Raw genomic sequence first — 19,219 nt, forward strand, 5'->3', positions numbered from 1 at the left:
TTCTGAAGAATTTAATCTGAGTGTGCATAAAACTTAATTTCAGAGATGTGACCTAATGCTTTAGATCATGGTACATATGTAGAATAGCACATTGCTGTTTACAGCTAAACCTCAAGAGTTTGCTACGACTGAGCCACTAGCCAGGCATTTTATAAATATACAATACTAATGTTTACATGAATTGTGCCATTGGCTATTGTTTATGCATTTAATTGGGAAGATAAGTCTGCCTTAATCAGTTTGTGGGCAGTTTTTCAAAAGATTCATTAATTATGAGAAAGACTGTTCTTTATGTGGAAGATGAAGATAACGTATTTCCCATCACAGCTGGTTCCCATCCCAACAGGTATCCAGAGATTATTATTAGGCATTTTAGTTATTTTGTCCACATTAATCCTTCAGAGTTCAGAGGGACTTAGGGAGCAGAATGGGAAGGAATTGTTTTCCTATCGATTTTTTTTTATTAGAGCTGATATTTTTGCAGGAAAGCTGAGCTTGCCCACAAAATTGTATTTTTATTAAAGTGCAAACATTTTAGTTTTTCAAATCTGACTTAAACAAAGAAAGCTTATTGAAAATGTGATACTGTATTTATTTATTTACTGGCCATTTTGGAAAAGAGAACTGAATTGTGGGGCATGAAGGGAAGGTTCCCTCATCTTTATAATGTACTGAATGATCAAGCTGTCCCTCAGCTCTGGATAGTTTGCTATAAAAGTTGGTTAAAACCACATACCCAGGGGTCTTATCAGAACTGCATCAGGATGGACACACCAGGAAATCATCTTAGGCCCAAAATGAAGCTCTAACGAAACACTGTAAAATGTAAAGGAGGCCAGTATTTATTAAGGAGGGGAAATGTGTGTGATGTGTCTGGGGAAGGAGATTAAAACTTGGATTTCTATGAATTTGAGAATGATGCCTATGAGAAATTAAATTTTGATTATGCTTTTCATATCCATGCTGGCCCTGCTATTTTAAGTATTAATGCCTCTTGTTCTCTCCAGTGGCTGCTGATTTTTTAAAAGCCCTGACTACCACCACTGAGAATACTTTTGGCATGCCTGGTGTTCATCTCCAGAGCAGAAGATGCTGTTTGAAAGAAGGGATGCCTCACGCTTACCTCATTGTTACAAATATAACTTCCTTTTAGATTATAAAGCGCTATATTCTCATTGTAGAAACAAAACAAAGAGTTGACAAATAAACAAGTCATTTGTTTAGGATGTAGGCATTTATACCAGGAACAGGACTGTCAGTTCAGTATCAAAACAGGTAGGATTAGTCTGAGTATATATGATTTGTATGCTTTTGCTGAAGAGGGGATGTCATTTGAAGAAACTCTGAAGGGGACTGCTTAAAAGAAAGGGATATACAAGTGATTTTAATGAATTATTTGTTTGCCTGCCCTCCTCCCAGCTTGAACTCTCTACAGGTAGGGACCAAATTATTTTTGTTTTCCCACCTTCTAGAAGAATGTCTTGGCTTACAATAGCATTCAATAAACTTGTGTTGAATTGAATACACTTGTTTTAAGGATATGCTGAGAATTTATTACCACATAACTTCCCAGAGTAAATAGGTCTTTCAGGTTATTTGTGCATCTGCCCAAAGGTATTATTAAGCTGTCAGCATGTGTTTCTTGGATGGAATTAAATATTTTTTTCCAGAGTTTTCTAGTTACCTTCTGGTAGAATCTACAGAAGCATGGTATGAATGGTTTTGGGGAATATGAGTGCAGTCTTTAACCACAGTCCCCTAGTCCAGTGGTCTTTGTGAGCCATCACCTGTAATTTGGTTGGAAGGGTGGTATTTCCAAGTTCCCTTTTCCTAGAGTTATCAGATCGTCAGTCTCAGCCCCTCCTCTTGGGTCCCATTAATAACATATGTCTCCTTCACAGTTGAATCATAACCAGGAAAGTGTTGCATTTCCAAAAAAATATTGACCTGAAGGGACTTGAGCAAATTAAAGCCTCTTGAAAAGAAGGAAGGGAGAGAATAGATTTTATGAGCTGATCTAAGACACTTTAAAGAAATATGAAATTGGGGGGTTGTAAGGAATTTTACAAAAAAAATAATGTCTGTCTTCAGGAACACAGAGCCTGCTGTGTAATTTTCTAACTTTGGGAATTTGTTTTTCAGGCTTGGAAAGGCGGGTGAGACGCAATAGTCTGGGCTTCTGCATCCACCAGAGTCTAACATACTGCATGTCAGAATTTTACGAGGGTTAAGTGGGAAATGCCTACAAAGAGAATTAGGACTTTTATTTTTGTTCTCATTAATAATTTAAATCTATTTCTTTAATGGTTCAATTCAGTGACTGCCCTTGGTAAACATTATTCTTCATGCACCTGGGAGAGCTTGTTCTATTACATAAGGGTTAGCTTTATATGTATATTTTCAAAAATCCTTCCAGCATGGTAAAAGAAAACACCTTTACATACTCATTAAGGGAGAAGGGAAGGGAGAAGGGAAGGGAAGGGAAGGGAAGGGAAAAAATTTTAAGGGAGCTTTAAATACATTTTTAGTACATCCATACACTTTTCGATTTTAGAATAGTCTTGCCTAATATACGTTAAAGATTTTCCTGGTCACAGGACATGCTGCTGTCTGTCCTCTGACATGTGGACCCTTCATCGATAAATATTTGTTTGATTAGTAAATTAATGAATTCTGAGAGCAAGAAATCATATGAAAAGAGTGATTTGGGGAGGAAGGAAATGTTTTACTTTTGATTAATTGCTGATCAGCTTTTCTTGTCTAACTCCCAACCTAGTTTCTTAGGTATTGGTTTTTATCTTTCTCCTTGTTCTCTTCTAATAATATTAGCATCAGTCACCACTAGCATCTGTGGAGGGATTACCATGCCAGGAATAGTGCTGAGTGTTCCATGTACATTATCTCACTGAGTCCTTTTTATACCGGTAAGAGCAAAGGCTGCCCTGAACCACCAGGTTCTATTCTTTTCCTTTTGACTCATTCAATAGGGCTGAGATGAAGGTGTGGAGGGGCCGAGTGAAGATGATAGACACTATATGCTGCCAACATACTTAATTAACAGCTCTCAGCCACCTTGGTGTGAGGTAGGTAATGGGTAGAGGTTAAGTCAGTGGAAGGGCTGGGGTAAGGCTGTATTCTAAACTTTTCTACCAAGAAGTGAAGCAGTGCTAGTCTACACAGAGGTGCTCCAAAAATGCTGCAGGCTTGAATGGGAAGGAGCAGTTTGGGAACATTCAATCTGGAGATAATAGATTGGCTTTAGTGAACGTAAAATGCTGTATGCATGAACATTTTTCTGAGCACGTAGGGCCAAGGCATTCAATAGGTTTTCTGAGGATATAGGGCCAAGGTATTCAATAGTAGACCCATGCCAGCCAAAGGTTTAACCCTCCTGCTTGAATGAGTTTTTTTTTTTTTTTTTTTTTTTTTGAGGTGGAGTCTCACTCTGTTGCACAGGTTGGCGTGCAGTGGCATGGTCTCGGCTCACTGCAACCACCGCCTTCCAGGTTCAAGTGGTTCTCCCCCTTCAGCCTCCCAAGTAGCTGGGATTACAGGCACAGGCACCCACCATGCCTGGCTAATTTTTGTATTTTTAGTAGAGATGGGGTTTCGCCATGTTGGCCAGGTTGGTCTCAAACTCCTGATCTCAGGTGATCCGCCCACCTCGGCCTCCCAAAGTGCTGAGAGTACAGGCATGAGCCACCACTCCCGGCTAATCAGTGCTTCTTAAAATCTGCATTTGACATAGAGATGGAAAGTAAAATGGTAGTTGCCAGGAACTGGGGAAACTAGGGGAATGGGGAGGTATTCTTTAATAGGTATATACTTTCAGATTTACAAGGTGACAAGAATTCTGGTGATGGCTGCAAAGCAATATGAATGTACTTAATACCACTGAACTGTACACTTTAAAACAATTTAGGTGGCAAATTTTGTTATGTGTGTTTTACCACAATTTTAAAAATTGAAAAAATATCTGCATTTGAAATAATATTTAAGCGTATGCCTGGCATATAATAGGTGCTCAATAGGTGACTGGTTGCTTATCTGTCCTGTTCTCTTTTGTTATCTGTAAAATGGGGATGATATTACTACTTTATTGGCTTTTACTTCACAGGGTTGTTTGAGGGATCCAGTAAGCTAATGGACATGTAAGGACTTTCATTCATTCTATAGTCCTTTATCTAGTACCTACCAATTGTTAGGCTTTGTTCTACATTCAGGAGATGCTGTAATAAACAAAACAGGTGTGATCTCTGTGCTGTGGACCTCAGAGTTCAGGTCATGAATTTTTATGAACTGTGAAGTGCTATACTCAGAAAAGTATGGAGGTAGACATGTGTCCACAGTCTGTTCAAGTGCATTTTTTTTTTCTTGAGACAGAGTCACTCTGTCTCCCAGGTTAGAGTGCAGTGGCACAATCTCAGCTCATTGCAGCCTCGATCTCTCAGATTCAACCCATCCTCCCACCTCAGCCTCCCAAGTAGCTGGGACTACAGGCAAGCTGACCACCATGCCCAGCTACATTTATTTTTTGCATCTTGTAGAGACAAAGTCTCACTATGTTGTCCAGGCTGGTCTCAAACCCCTGGATTCAAGTGATCCTCCCACCACAGCCTCCCTGTTCAAATCCCTCCCTGGGATTATAGGCATGAGCCACCACGCCCTCCCTGTTCAAGTGCATTTCTATAATATGGCCACCCATTAGTCCTTGCCCAAGAGGACAAGTAAATCCTCATCCAAATGAACATGCCCATATTGTCACAAGAATACACAAGAGAGGTAATCTGTAGACCTGGGCTCCAATCCCATCTCTGACTCTTAACTAGCAGTGTGACCTTGGGCAAGTCATTTCCCTCTTCTGGTCCTCAGTTTCCTCCAGTTTAAAATGACAGGGTTGGGCTTCATGGTCCCTAATGTTCTCTCGTATCTGTTGCACATCCACAATGTGAACTCAAGAAGGGCCCACTCTTTGTCTTTGTTATCTCTGTATCCCCAGAGTCCAGCACAGATCTCGGCTCCATCTCTGTGTATCTAACATACCCAGATATAGCCATAGTGGAAATAAACCCTTTTTAAATGTGCGTATGACCTGACATATCCAGGAAGTAGTGTTACAGTTAACTTGGGTAGACAAAAGGAGCCTGAATTGTGTTGAGAGAGGTGGAAGAGAGGGGTGGTTTTTTATTTTCCAGGAGCAGGAGGCTGGCTGAGCCTCCACTCCTTACCTCCCCTCTGCAGAGATAAACGACCCTGGTGATGATCCAGCAGCTGCACATCTGAAGCCTTCCCTCTTGCTTTTGTTGTATATTTTGCAGAAAAGAGTGGTGGGAGGGGTGAGGTTAATGCGTTGAGTGTGAGTAATTAGTCATTCAAACCATCGACATTTACAATGACAGGATTTGAGTGCCTACGTTATTGTGCACCGCTCTAATAGTTTATCCCTGAAATTTTCTGCCTGTATAATGTTTCTTAAAATATATCACAGAAACATAAAAGATTTAATGTAGTGCTTTGTACAACCATTAGAGTTTGAAGTCAACTGAACCTCCTCAATGCTCTATCCTGGATGCTGACTGTAATTCTGTTCTTAATTGCTATTCAAATGAGGAAAGGAGGGCAAGTCAGGGGCTTGGAACCTGGTCAGCTGCAAAGTTGGCTGTGAGACCCACACAGAATGTTTCATTAAAGTACATATGCACACTTGAGTAACTGATATATTTATTTGCAATGAAAATTGTGCTGTTAGAATATCAAAGGCGTTAGCCTGAGGAATCAAGTGTTCTGATTTTCCCAGCCAGCCTCTGTACTTACTGGAGGATGTGCTTTCCAACAACACACATTTTTTTCTACCCCTAGTCTGTTCCTCTGTTTCCCAAGTAGAGAGTACAGGTGTCCTCTCTTTGAGATCTGTCGCATAACCTTAAAATGCTGTAGTTTCATATTCGTGCATTTAATATCTTTACATCTTGGCAACTTCTCTTATTTTCCAGGTAATGTTTTAAAATCCTCTTGGTTCATTCACATATCAGATTTGATTCTGAAGTGTTACATTTCTGATTTTTTTTTCAGCCTGTGTTGCATCCTAAGATGCATCATTAAGACCCATGAGGGGTCTTATTATAGGATGTATATTAACACATTTAAAAATGTTTCTCAGTTTTCAGACTGTACATTTTTATTGAGAAAACTCTCTTTGTATGTGTCCATTTGTGTGTTTTCATCTGTTCCTTCTGGACACACAAAAGAATAACTGTGTAGCATAGATGCAGAGCAAAGAGAGCTCCATCTACATTGGATGAGAATGACTTGGCCTAATTTTTAGATGTGGTCAGCTGAAGTAGCTCAGTAGTGAACATTGTATCTCATGACTCCTTTTAGAAGCTAGTGGGGACCAGTTGGGCTGTCTAATCTACAGATGGAACTCACCTCCAGGAGTCAACATAAATTAGGAAATCCGCATAGAATGTAAGGAGAGCCACAAAGCTGATGGGGGGACTGAAATTATTTTGCTGCAGCCTTGTTACTTCATAGGCCTTCCTGGAACAGGTGGACCTGTGAGATGTTCACGTGGACAAGCGCTGGCTTTCACCACGTGTCTGAAAATGAAAATGAAAGATGAACCTGACTGTCAGGTGACCTTTAAGGGTTTTGGTCCCACAGAATATCAGCATGAAATTCTTCCACATACTCCATCATTAGCACTAAATAAGCTGCCTTGGTGTGGGATATTTTCTAGGTGTTTGTCAGGCAGCTGAAAGAAGCGTAACCTGAAAAAGGTAGAGAACAGAGAAGGGTTTCTAAAGATTGTAGGGCTCGGGGGGGGGGGGTTGTCATTAAATCAAACGTAGAGGTCGGGCCTCCTGAATGTATAAATTCTGATTTTTCATGTTCATTATCAAGTTGGCAGTGCTTCTTATGTTTGTTGCCTGGACACCTGACTCAGTGAAGCAGTGAGACAACACAGCAAATGGAGGCACTGCAAAGACTCAGAAGGCCCCACAGCTTGGCAGAACTGAAACCTGCCTCCTAGCCAGGAGTTGTGAGGATGCTCTATAATGCCATCTCCTTTAGCATGCCTCCTTCCCTGGGGCCCATCTCCCTGATTATTTTCCTGGACCCTTGCCTCGAAGGCAAAGCGGCTGAGTAGGCTTTGCTGGGTACAACTTCTATCAGTCCTGAGGGGAGCTTGATTTAAGATTCTTCTCAGAAGCTTTTGCTTTCTCCTTGCTGTCTGGACCAGCCTTCTAGAATCCTAAAGTTGACCTGAAGCCAAGAAGAAAATTCTGGTGATGGGAGAAGTGGAGCCACTTAAATTACTTACATGATGGTAAAGAATCTTAGATGCTCCCCATCTTTCTCAGTCTGCTTTATTTCCTTGGCTCCTCTTGAGGCTTTCATGTTTTCCTTTTTGTTTCGTTTATCATTTGTGACCTTCAGAAGATGAAAGAATTAGAGTAACACTCACCTACGTGGGGCATGATGAGGAATAATCGTTATGATGCCTCTGGGCCCTTTGTATTTTAGACATTTAATGTACATTATCTCTCATCCTGAAGATAACCCTGCATGGCAAGCATTTTATTCCAGTTTTGCCGAAGAGGAAACTGCGGCTCAGAGTATTGAAGTAACCTGCCTCAGATCACACGGCTAATAAGTGGTAAAACTAAGTTTTTTTTTTTCTTTTTTCAGATGGAGTTTCACTCCTGTTGCCCAGGCTGGAGTGCAGTGACTCAGTCTTGGCTCACTGCACCCTCTACCGCCCAGGTTCAAGTGATTCTCCTGCCTCAGCCTCCTGAGTAGCTGGGATTACAGGCATGCGCCACCACACACACACCTGGCTAATTTTGTATTTTCAGTAGAGACTGGGTTTCTCCATGTTGGTCAGGCTGGTCTTGAACTCCTGACCTCAGGTGATCCGCCCACCTCGGCCTCCCAAAGTGTTGGGATTACAGGCGTGAGCCACTGCACCTGGCCTAGAACTCGGAATTTAAATCACCTGTTGTCTTGACTCAAACACGCATTCCATTTTTACTATGCCACTCTGCTTCAGATGAAAAAATAAACAAAAACAAAAACAAAAAATGGTTTCTGAACATTGATGAGGATGTGGAGCAACTGGAACTTTCATACTCTGCTGGTGGGAATATAAATGGATACAGCCACTTTGAAATACTGTTGGCAGTATCTACTGAAGCTGAATATACGTACACCCTATGACCCCAAAAATAGAATCCTGGGACTATCCCCAATAGAATATGTTTTTGTACCAAAGACATTTTTGTACCAAAAGACATGTACATAATGCTCATAGCAGCATTATCTATAGTAGTTCAAAATTAGAAACAATCCAAATATTCATCAACAGATAAATAAAATGTAATATTTCCATACAATGGAAATTGCTATGGCAGTGGGAAGAACAGTGTATTGTTACATGTAACAGAGCAGATGACACTCCATACATGTGTGAAAAGAGTATGTGTTGTATGATTCCATGTATATAAAGGTGAAAAAAATAGGTAAAACAAATCTGTGGACTAGAGTTCAGAATAGTGGTTACCTTTGAGGGGTGAGGTAAATGACAGGAGTGAGAACCTGAGAAAGGCTTTTGGGGTGCCAGTCATGTTCTATATTGTGATCTGAAAGGTAGCTACCCAGTTGTGAATTGTGTTCTCTTTGTAAACATTCTTTGTATTGTACCCTTAAGATTCATACACTTTATTACATGTATGTTATAGTAAATGAAAATGCTTCCCCCCCAAATCCTCTGAGCAGGCAAATGGTAATAATAATGGAAGCTACTAGTTATCGGATGTCTGCTATGCCTTCGTTTCCTCATCTGTAAGATGTAGAGAATATTAGAATATGCCTCATTGCCTTCTTGTGAGGAGACAATGAGAGAAGTCACATTGGATGATTGGCAGAGTAACTAATAAACATCAGTGACTGTGGTTATGTGCCCACCTCTGTTCTGATGCTTTACACAAGTCATATCACTGGATCGATCCTTACCGCTTTGCAAGACAGGTGGCATTGTTCCCATTTTTCAAATGAGAAAAATGAAGGCTCTTAGGGTTTAAGTTCCTTGCCCAAGGTCACACAGCTAGTAAGTGGCAGAGCATGATTTCATTTCCAAAGAGTTGATGATCAATTTCTGAGGAGATGGAAGCCATTTTATGATGGACAAATAGAGGATGGTGATAAGACAAAATGGAAAGTTGCAAATTATGGGCTGCGTTTGGGGCCAGGAAACCTGGGTGCAGGCCTGGACTTTGCCCTCATTTTTATATGATAACAGAGAAGTAATTGGACATCTCTGGGCTTCATGTCCAATGTGAGAGTGTTGAGCTAGATTTTGTTCCCTTAAGCGCCTTCCGGCTCTGGAATTTTGCAATTCTCCATGTTTGTCATCCCATACAGGGCATCTTCATGACCTGACTTCATGAGCTTAAACTCATTTTTCTTATAAAACCCTATTCTAGCATCTTCTCAGAACTTTCCCTGAATCTCCCTATCCTGTAAGCAGAAGTAATTGCTTCTGTATTGCATGGTCATTGCCCTACACCAGCTGTTTACCTGTCTGTGTCCTCTATAGGCTATTAGCTCCTTGAAGATAAGGATTCATTCATTTCTTTATTCTCATGCATGCTGCCTAGAACATTCACACCAGCCAGAAATCTTTGTTTAATTAAATATTTTAATCAAGAGAAAGTCCTTTTTGAGTAAGATGTGAGTGGACAGCCTCAGGCGGTGCCGGACCTAAGGAAAACTTTGCCTCCATGTTTTTTGTTTTATTAGAGGTCTGGGAGAAACAATAACAGAATGGCTAGATTTAAAAAAAAAAAAAAAAAAAAAAAGACATTAGAGGACTTTGCAGCTACCTAGCATGTACCTATAAAAATCTAAAGTTTGATCAGTGATTAAGCATCAGTGAAAAATTTAAACCCTTCCCATATTGAACAACCCCACTTAATTTAATGTCATTTTATTTTATGAGATAGTTAATAAACAGGTACTGTATTTGATCTTGTGAGTGTAGCCCTCTATATTTAGCTTTTTCAGCTTTAATGGAACTATAATTTTAATCATGATTATTACTTTACATTTTAATTATAATTTGGTGTGGCTTAAGTATACATTTCTGAGAGTGGTTGTGTAATGAAAACAGGAATTAGCTTTTCATTAACAAAATAATGGGAGAGTTCCTACTGCATTCTAGTCTGTGTTCAAAATCTATGGGCTGGCCTAAAAATAGAAAGGGGAGTTTAACATTTTGGTTAAAAACAGGCTTCTAAATTGGCTGTGTTCACAACCCAGTCTCTTGCTCCATCTTGCTTTATCTTCTCTTTCTTTTCAAAAAAATAAATAAACTTTTAAAAGAGACTTTGGTTGTGTCTGAGATTTCAAAAGGCTTTTTCAATTGTTTTTATTTTTATTTAGATAATTAGCACCATGGAGCCTCAGGTGTCAAATGGTCCGACATCCAATACAAGCAATGGACCCTCCAGCAACAACAGAAACTGTCCTTCTCCCATGCAAACAGGGGCAACCACAGATGACAGCAAAACCAACCTCATCGTCAACTATTTACCCCAGAATATGACCCAAGAAGAATTCAGGAGTCTCTTCGGGAGCATCGGTGAAATAGAATCCTGCAAACTTGTGAGAGACAAAATTACAGGTATGCACAGGATTTGAAGCTATGTTGTTCCATTAGATGTGCAGATCTTAGCAGAAATGCACATGTGTGATGATGCACCTGAGTGTCTATATCATGTACCCTGCTTGCAGGGTGGCACGGATACACAGTCATAAACTTACACCACATACACCACATAAGACCTTATTGTAGATTGGTACTGCTGGGAGGCAGATGAAGATTTTGGCACATCTTCATCTTCATGTAAAATGATCTTTTGATTTTGTCTCCTTTTATTCTTAATCATCCATTCCCTCCCTTTGTTCTATAGTTTCCAGTCCCACACTCTGCTCTCCCTATACTTTACACTAGTTTTGTTCATGTATTCTTCTCCTCTCAATATTTGCTTCGTGTGTGCCCAATGTTCTTCCAAGTGCCTGAAACAAGTGTTTTAAAAGGGGCCACTGTGGATGTGTGAATGGTTGACACAACTGCCCTTGTCCCTGGGGAGAAACAGGCCCTAAGGATAGCAGATTAATCTGGAATGCAACTACTCTGCAGTAGGAGGGAGATACTTAATGAAGATCTGCATTTGAGGTATTTTGTTTTATGTCATCTGTCTGTTTGTTTTGAAGATGCTCTTTAAGAAGTGAGGGAATTTTTACTTGAAAGTGAATCAACACCCTGTACAACTTCAATACATGAGATTTTTAGGTTCTGATTTTCTCCTAATTGACAACTGTTCGTTGAGAACCAAATGTTTGCCAGACACTGACACTATAATTCTTTGGGGGAAAGTTTCCCTGTAATCTTATTGGCAGTGAGAATATTTTCTTAGAGATATATTAGGCTACATAATGATGGCAGTGAAGCTGCTACTGTGTGATACTCCACTCCTGAAATCATTCATATCCAACTTTGAATACTTGTCAGTTTTGAGTATTGACTTTTGTTTTCTTTCTCTAGACAGTTTAATTAATCAGCAACTGTCCTGTAGTTTTTTTTTTAAAAAAGGAAGCTGTGTCATTAAAATAGGGGTATACATCATCTTTATTTTAAATCAGAGATTACATTCTATATGTGTGCGTGTAATTATATATATTCTTCTGTTCTCATAATTCACATGTAAATTTGTTCCCCTTATAAATTAAGTAGTTTGCAAAATCATAAAACTTAAATACCACTGCCACTTTCCAAAATATAAGTCATATAACACTCCAGATATAATTTTCTTATTTGAAAAATTGTAAGATAATGCTTGTCTCAAAGGGCTTATTGTGAGGATTAAATGAGAGACTAGATATATTGCATCTAGCGCAGTGTCTATTGCTTAGTGGTGCCTCAGTAAATACATCTATTATTATAAGTACAGCTAGTATGCTTCAAGGAAAGTGGCCAGAACAGAAAAAAATATATCTATCAAGTTCTCCAAATAGGGCCAGGCTTTGATGATCTTGTACCAGAGCACTGGAACATCTATCCTTAAACAGAATTTCCCATACGTTCAGAAAGCCAATATTTAGATTCCTGAATAATCTTTATGTAATAGGATGATAATTCAAACCAAATTAAAACCAGTTAACCATATGATTCTTCCTCCTACTCCTATATAGGAAATGTATTTTTAGTGTAGCCTTACCTTCAAAATACAGAGTCTGCCAGCTATATTAGTGAATATTATTAATCACCTTTTCAGAATTCCTTCAGAACTGTAGTGAGATTTTTGAGAAGTACTGATTCATGGTGTTGTTCCTTGTTTTCTAAAGACACATGTTTAAACAAGCAGATTCCTTTACTGAAAGAATGCTAATTTGGTAGTTCACCGAGTGGATTTGAATAGGAGTGACAGCTTCGAAGACAGCCTTTAATTTGGTATACAAAACCAAAATTGTCAACTTTGGTTTGTTTAGCACCCTCTCCAGCACAAGCAGAGACATACAGTAGCATCTGAGCTTAAAGAAGAAACTTATGGGGTTGAAAGCAGAAATACAATTCAGGCATAAATTTGTAATTATGCATCCTTCTTAAATTCAGGCCCAAAAAATTTTTATTTGTAGAGACCTTATGGGAATGAGGCAGAGAAATATAGAGAGAGACCAGAGATATTTGCCCTCATTTGGTAGCAGTGTTTAATAAAAGTAAAACTTGTGGTTGTAAAGAGTGCTTATTAAATTCTTCATTTACACTACCTAATTAATTCTAGCATTTTAAATTAACAGTGAAACTAGTCCCTGCTGTACCATTCCATAGATGCAGCATATTTCCTCCATCCACCCGTTGTTCAGGTTTAATTGGCTATGCTAAAAGTCAGAGAAGGAGGGAGAGATAGGGCTGTGGGGAAATGGGGAAGGAGTGGGAATCGCTCTAGCGGAGGACCTCCCCGAGGCCAACATTTGGGGTTAGGTCACAATGCAGACTGGAAGAGGTGAGGTATATCACACTAGGCAAATGGAGATGCTGCCGCTGGTGGTTCAGAAGTCAGGGTAAATGACATCATGGGTATTTTTGTTGCCCTGATTTTTAACATCCCAGTCCCCCCTTTTCCTCCAACACCTCCTACAGATCTCAATGCATCTCGATCCTGTGAAGTTTACAAGGAGTTCTAAATATCCAGTGGGAGGATTGGGGGGTGGGAGGTGGCAAAGAGATAAGAATTCAAGATTAAGATTTTCCAGCCCCAACCACTCCCTAAGAGAATGTAATGGATTCCCTTAGAAAGTTCTGGCTTCTGTAACGTTAAAATCTCTTTAGAGAGAGAGGAAGTGACTCTGTTGATAGCCTTACCAGCAGGCTAGATTCATCCCTGGCTGTGAATTGTCAATGAATTCTCCATTTGAGAACAGATAGAAGAAATTTGGGCGTGGACTTAAGTGTTATGTGCTGAGGACATAAACATCACCATTTATCAAGCACTTCCTCCGTGCTGGATACTTGCTAAGTGCTGGACATACCCTATTTCATTTAACATGGAGAACAGCCTCCGTTTTCTTAGATGAGGAAACTGAAGCTTAGTGATTTCCCCAGGCAACACAGTTATTATCAGGTGGTGGAGCTGGGAGTCACCCCTAGTTTCCAAAAGCATGATTTTATTTGGAGGCATGTACAGGGTAAAGACCCTGCCTAACCCCCACTTCATAACCCAATGCAACATTGTGTTCTTCTGAGCAGAGGTTCTTGGGCACCCTCTGGAGAGTCTATCTAATGCACCATGACTTTAAACAAGACTCATGTGTATAAAGGGAGGCAAAGATAACAACATTTATCATCCTCTGGGGATATAACTCAGCCTTTGTCTTCCTTTAGAGTAGAACCAAATTTACTGAAAATTCCAGTTTTAAGATACTTTTGGACATCTCTGTTACTTATCTTCTCAGAGACATTACATTTTTCTTTTTCCAACTGGGAAAGGACACTTATCAGGATAATCCAGGTACCAGGAAGAAGAAAGGCATATCCTGAGTTGCTCTTGTGTACATCCATGACACATGATGGCATTGGAAACTAAGTCTTTAGTTTTTCTTCTTCATCTACCTGCAGCCTCTGCTGCTGGGGAAAAAAAAGGAAGTGGCATGTGACCCACTGAGTTCATGCAACCTAGAAACTCTGGCAAAGAACACCAAATACCTGGTAGAAATTATATTATTCCTGTGGACTCCAAGGAGTTGATTCAGTTTTTTTTTTTTTTTTTTTTTTTTTTTTTGTTACCATTTTGGTTTCGTTTTGTAAACATTGAGATTGCCTTACTGAATGCAAGTTCCTATGTGATCAGTATTTTAGGGGAGAAAACATGTGGCTTGACCAAGGCAAGGTTAGGTGGCTCAGGGTATGTCTTGAAATCAGCAGAGCTGGATTATTATTATTATTTCTTTGCTTTTTTTGCGTTTTAATAAGTGTTTATCTTGTTACCACCCCAAAACAAATAAGGAAAGAAAAAAAAGAAAAATCTCTAGAAGGAAATTAGGTGGGGTGCAGTGACTCACGCCTGGAATCCCAGCACTTCAGGAGGCCAAGGCAGGTGGATTACCTGAGGCCAGGAGTTTAAGACCAGCCTGGCCAACATGGTGAAACCCTGTCTCTACTAAAAATACAAAAATTAGCTGGGCATGGTGGTGGGTGCCTGTAATCCCAGCTACTCGGGAGGCTAAGGTAGGAGAATTGCTTGAACCTGGGAGGCGGAGGTTGCATTGAGCTGGATTGCACTCCAGCCTGGGCAACAAGCGCAAAACTCTGTCTCAAAAAAATAAAAAAAAAGAAAAGAAAAAAGAAATCAGTGCAAGAGCAAACAGTTTTGACCTGCCTGTTTACATTGTGTGATTATTTGCATCACAGTGATAAAAAAAGAATTATATTTTTACCTCATGTCACTCTCTGTGTATCCATGCAGTGTACTTTTTTTTTTTTTCTTCGAGTTGAAGTCTCACTCTGTCTCCTAGGCTGGAGTGCAGTGGTGCTATCTCGGCTCACTGCAACCTCCACCTCCTGGGTTCAAGTGATTCTCCTGCCTTAGCTTCCCAAGTAGCTGTGACTACAGGCACCCACCACCACACCCTGTTAATTTTTGTATTTTTAGTAGAGATGGGGTTTCACTGTATTGGCCAGGCTGGTTTCGAACTCCTGACCTTGTGATCCGCCTGCCTCGGCCTCCCAACATGCTGAGATTACAGGCATGAGCCACTGCACCCAGCCACAGTCTACTTTTTAAGAGTAGTTTTCTATTCATTTCAAGTGAGTGTGAGCTCTGAAGGGAATTTTTTGAGGACAGGGCAGACCAAACTGAACATTATCAATAACAAAACTGAATCTATTAAGAGACAAATATATGGAACATGCTATTAATACATAAGTGCTATGGGTGGTTGGAAGAGGTAAGGTTGGTGTTAGCTGGAGCTGTTGGGGAAAGTTTAAAAGATAGGGTAAGGATTTAGGTAGAGGAAAGAAAGGCAAAGGAATAAAGCTAAAATTTTAGTCAAAGAACAAAAGCATTTTGTGTTCCTCTGTGCTTTGGACAAAAGAAGTAGAGCTGGAACGTGTCTCTTTGGAAGCAGTGGTCTAATATGAAGCAGCATAGCCAAATGAAGTTAAGCATAGCAAAAAATTAAGTCAGTTAGAGTTGTACCCCAATGGACAAAGACAACATTTCCTAAACACCACTTCTAATCCATGTCTTCATTTCTTCCTTTATAATACATCTCTTTGGTTTAATTAATATCATTTAGTGGAAAAAGAATAAGGCCAAATAAATAACCTTTGCTACTGTGGACAAGAGGGTGGATATTTTGCTGCTACCTTTGGATCTGAATTTACAACCTAATTAAAGGAACCAACTCAGTTTTGATGCAGTAACATTGGGTAACTTGTGTTCTTTCTCAAATTTCTGAAAGTGCTAACAATCCTGTGTGTGTGTCTCTCAGTAGGAGAGATGTGGGACATGGACCACAGCAGTGGTGACAGTATCTATTAGAGCATCTGATAGGCCTTGAGTCATGACAGAGTACAGTCTATTGGGTTGAAGAGGAGAGGGGAGTGAGGGCTCTGGATTGTTTTAATGTACCTTATATACTTTCATGTACTGGACTTATAGGAACACTATGGGAATTTGGTTGAATTTTACTTCTGAGATAACTGTATAAACAATAAAAGGCTCTGAAAAATCCTAAGATATAAAAATTCCTTAAACTCACTCCCAAAATGTGAATTCAGCCCCAAGGTGAGTTTATTGGCATAATTTCTTACAACACCCAGCAGACATATAAGAATAACTGCAGCAGCTTTTATTTTTTGTGTATGCCTTAATGTGTGTACTGGGCACTATAAGAATGCTTTAAATATAGTAGCTCATTTAAATAATAAATCAAGTTATCTCGGAGAATCGTAATGGCCAGTGCTTTTGAGAACTTACTGTGTGCCAAGCATTGTGCTGAGATCAGTAGACAGAGTCTCATGTAATCCTCAAGATGGCCACTTTACAGATGCAAAAACTTGAACTTAGGAGTAATTGAATTACTTGCCAACGTGACTTCGCTTCCAAGTTAAGGCAGCTGGTACTTGAACCCAGCACTGCCTAATTGTGAATTGTCAAATTTATACTTTACCTCTGGCAGTGTACCCCAAAATACTAAACTGACTCCTCCCCTTTACAAACCAACTCAGTTTGTATACCTAGGGAATGAAATTTTTTAGTACAGGGAAAACATAATTAGAGCTCAGAATCTTTTGTTTTGGAAAATAGCATACTGTGCATTAAAAAGAATTTTTTTGTATTAAACAGGTCACTGCTTAGCTAAACAAAGAAGACTAGACTTGGAGTGGTTTTTTTTCACTTCTGATATTCTCTTTTCATGAAATACTCTTCAGTATATTCACCTTTTCTTTATTGTGCAAGCACTGTATTGACATGGATGCTGCCTACAATTTAAGCATAATAAAAACCCAGCCTCATTTAGGCATATCCAAGAAAATCCCAAGATATTGATCAGCTAAATGAACTTTTCTATATGCACATCAGAAGGAGAGTCATTAGTGATGGGAAGAGTACAGCAAATGGTAGCATTTATCAGCATATTTTGCTGCTGATTTGGAAAATGTGCTTAGTACAATGTGATGTGTCTCCTGAATTCAGAGGAAAATCAGGCAGATTTGCATCTGTCATTTTATTTATCACCTCCCTGCAGTCATACATATTCTACAAAGAAGAATAAAAGAGTTTTGATTTGTTGACTTGGGAAGGGGGGTTGGTTATTGTTGGAGGTGAGTGGAAAATTTTTAGGTATGGAGGAGATTTGGCAGCCTAATGGGGTTACAAAACAGGAGAATTGGAGTCTGCCTTATTAAGGGGAACTTGAAGAACGTCAGAACATGAAGTGCAAACAGTAAACCATATAATCATTGTGCTTCTTACACACTCATCAAGGGGAATCAGAGACTTTCCATCCTTTCTAATTAGAGCAGGTTGGCAGTAGAGTGGAGCTGTGAGGTTTAGGGTTTGTGCAGGTACATTATGCATCTTCTGACACAATTTTTTTCCCAGAATGGCAGTAGTCAGGATTACAGACCAGGTATGGTTTCCTTTTGCCTCCTGGCTGTGTTCCCCTTCATCTTACCTTCCAAATCAGACAGTTCTGCCCTGCTTCCGAACTCAGATAACCGTAGGAAAGTATTCTCACATCCCAGGAGAGATGTCTCAAAGGATTTTTACCTAGGATGTGAATCAGGCTGGGTATTTTAAGAATTTTCTATTTCTGTACTTTAGCTGACTGTTTGGTTCGTAAGACCAATTCCCTGTTCACGCAGCCTTCTCTTCTTCCCCCAACACACACACACACACCCACACATTCACTCACTCACTCCTCCCTCCTCTGTAGAATGGCCTGGTTGATTGAGACTAGGAACTAAGGAGGAAGGTAATGTCAAACTGAAATTTCCACACATTATCTAAAAATGTAATTCATCAGCTTCAGGGTAGGAGGAAAGTGCTTTCTGAAATGTGTTAATGGGAAATTCATTTTCTTCTTGTCTTCTGTGAGGTGTAGTAGTGGTGATTTCTTTTTTCAATCTGCCCCCTCGCCCCCATTCCACATCTCCCTGACTGCTCTTAACTGATAAACTCTGTATCTGTGTTTATTCCTCGTAAGAACCAAAGATCTTTAAGTTGCCTTTTCGTTTTTTCTACAGTCCCCAAATTGAGCTTTGATAGGAGAAGATATTTCTAGTTTGGAGAGAAGATAAAATTCAGATAGAGATCATATATTTGTATAAGGTTTTTACATTTGTAAAACATTTTCAATCAGCCAACAGTATTTGTTTAGTGTCTACTCTCTCAGACTAAATAGGTGTTATTCCCTTTCCTTTCCTTCCCGTCTCTGAAATTCTGTATCACTGTCTGTGAGGAGGTCAAAATGGATAAGACCTAGTTTGTGCCCATGTGTTGCTATGGGACCAATGAGTCAGGGAAACCAGAACAAATGACAGCCCTTCATGAAAGTCTGGAAGAGACTGGGACCTGGCTGCTTATTATGCATATTAACTACACATCTACCTTTGCTGTTTTGTGGCTGGGGGCAAAAGGGGAGTGGAGGTTGTTTTGTTTTGTTCTTCACCAGGGCCCAATCTTACCCTTCCTTGGTCCTGGCTATTAATGTCATTGGAAGAATAGTGAAAAAGGATTCATAATGATACAATGAAGTTGGAGGTTTGATGGAATGCCTACTATGTGTCAGCAACAGTGCTAGACACATTATAGATGTTATCTCGTTGAAGCTTTATATCAGTGTTGCTTAATCAGTGATTTTATTCCCATTTTGCAGATGCACAACCCAAGACCTAGAATTAGTCAGCTGGTGAGTGGGGTTAGGGCATCTGACTGCAAAGTCTATGGTCTTTCTGTTACCTTACCACTGTCTGTGCTGAATGAAGACAACATCAGTTATGGGTGTTCAAAGGAGAAAAAGATGACAATGGACTGAGATTCTCTAAGCAAGTGTCAAAGAAAAGTGAGCCTTCAGCTTGGCCCTGAATTTGGCAGAGATTAGATTGTAGGAGACCAGTCCATGCAGAGGAGGCAGCTGAGCCAAGCTTCAG

General features: G+C 39.8%; 1 protein-coding gene across 9 annotated transcripts in view; it reads left to right on the plus strand.

The window, feature by feature from the left end:
• Positions 1 to 19,219, plus strand: part of ELAVL4 (ELAV like RNA binding protein 4) — a 154,417-nt gene that overhangs the window by 86,916 nt on the left and 48,282 nt on the right. For 7 of the 9 annotated variants that reach the window (XM_050802341.1, XM_050802374.1, XM_050802350.1 and 4 more), the window contains exon 2: positions 10,444 to 10,684. In XM_050802341.1, coding sequence (XP_050658298.1) covers positions 10,444 to 10,684 — 241 coding nt within the window. Of the gene's footprint in view, positions 1 to 7,230; positions 7,331 to 10,443; positions 10,685 to 19,219 lie in introns of those variants that run through there. The other 2 variants (XM_050802359.1, XM_050802386.1) reach the window with 2 other exon arrangements.

Source organism: Macaca thibetana, chromosome 1 (genome assembly GCF_024542745.1).
Source record: "Macaca thibetana thibetana isolate TM-01 chromosome 1, ASM2454274v1, whole genome shotgun sequence".
NCBI lineage: Eukaryota > Metazoa > Chordata > Mammalia > Primates > Cercopithecidae > Macaca > Macaca thibetana.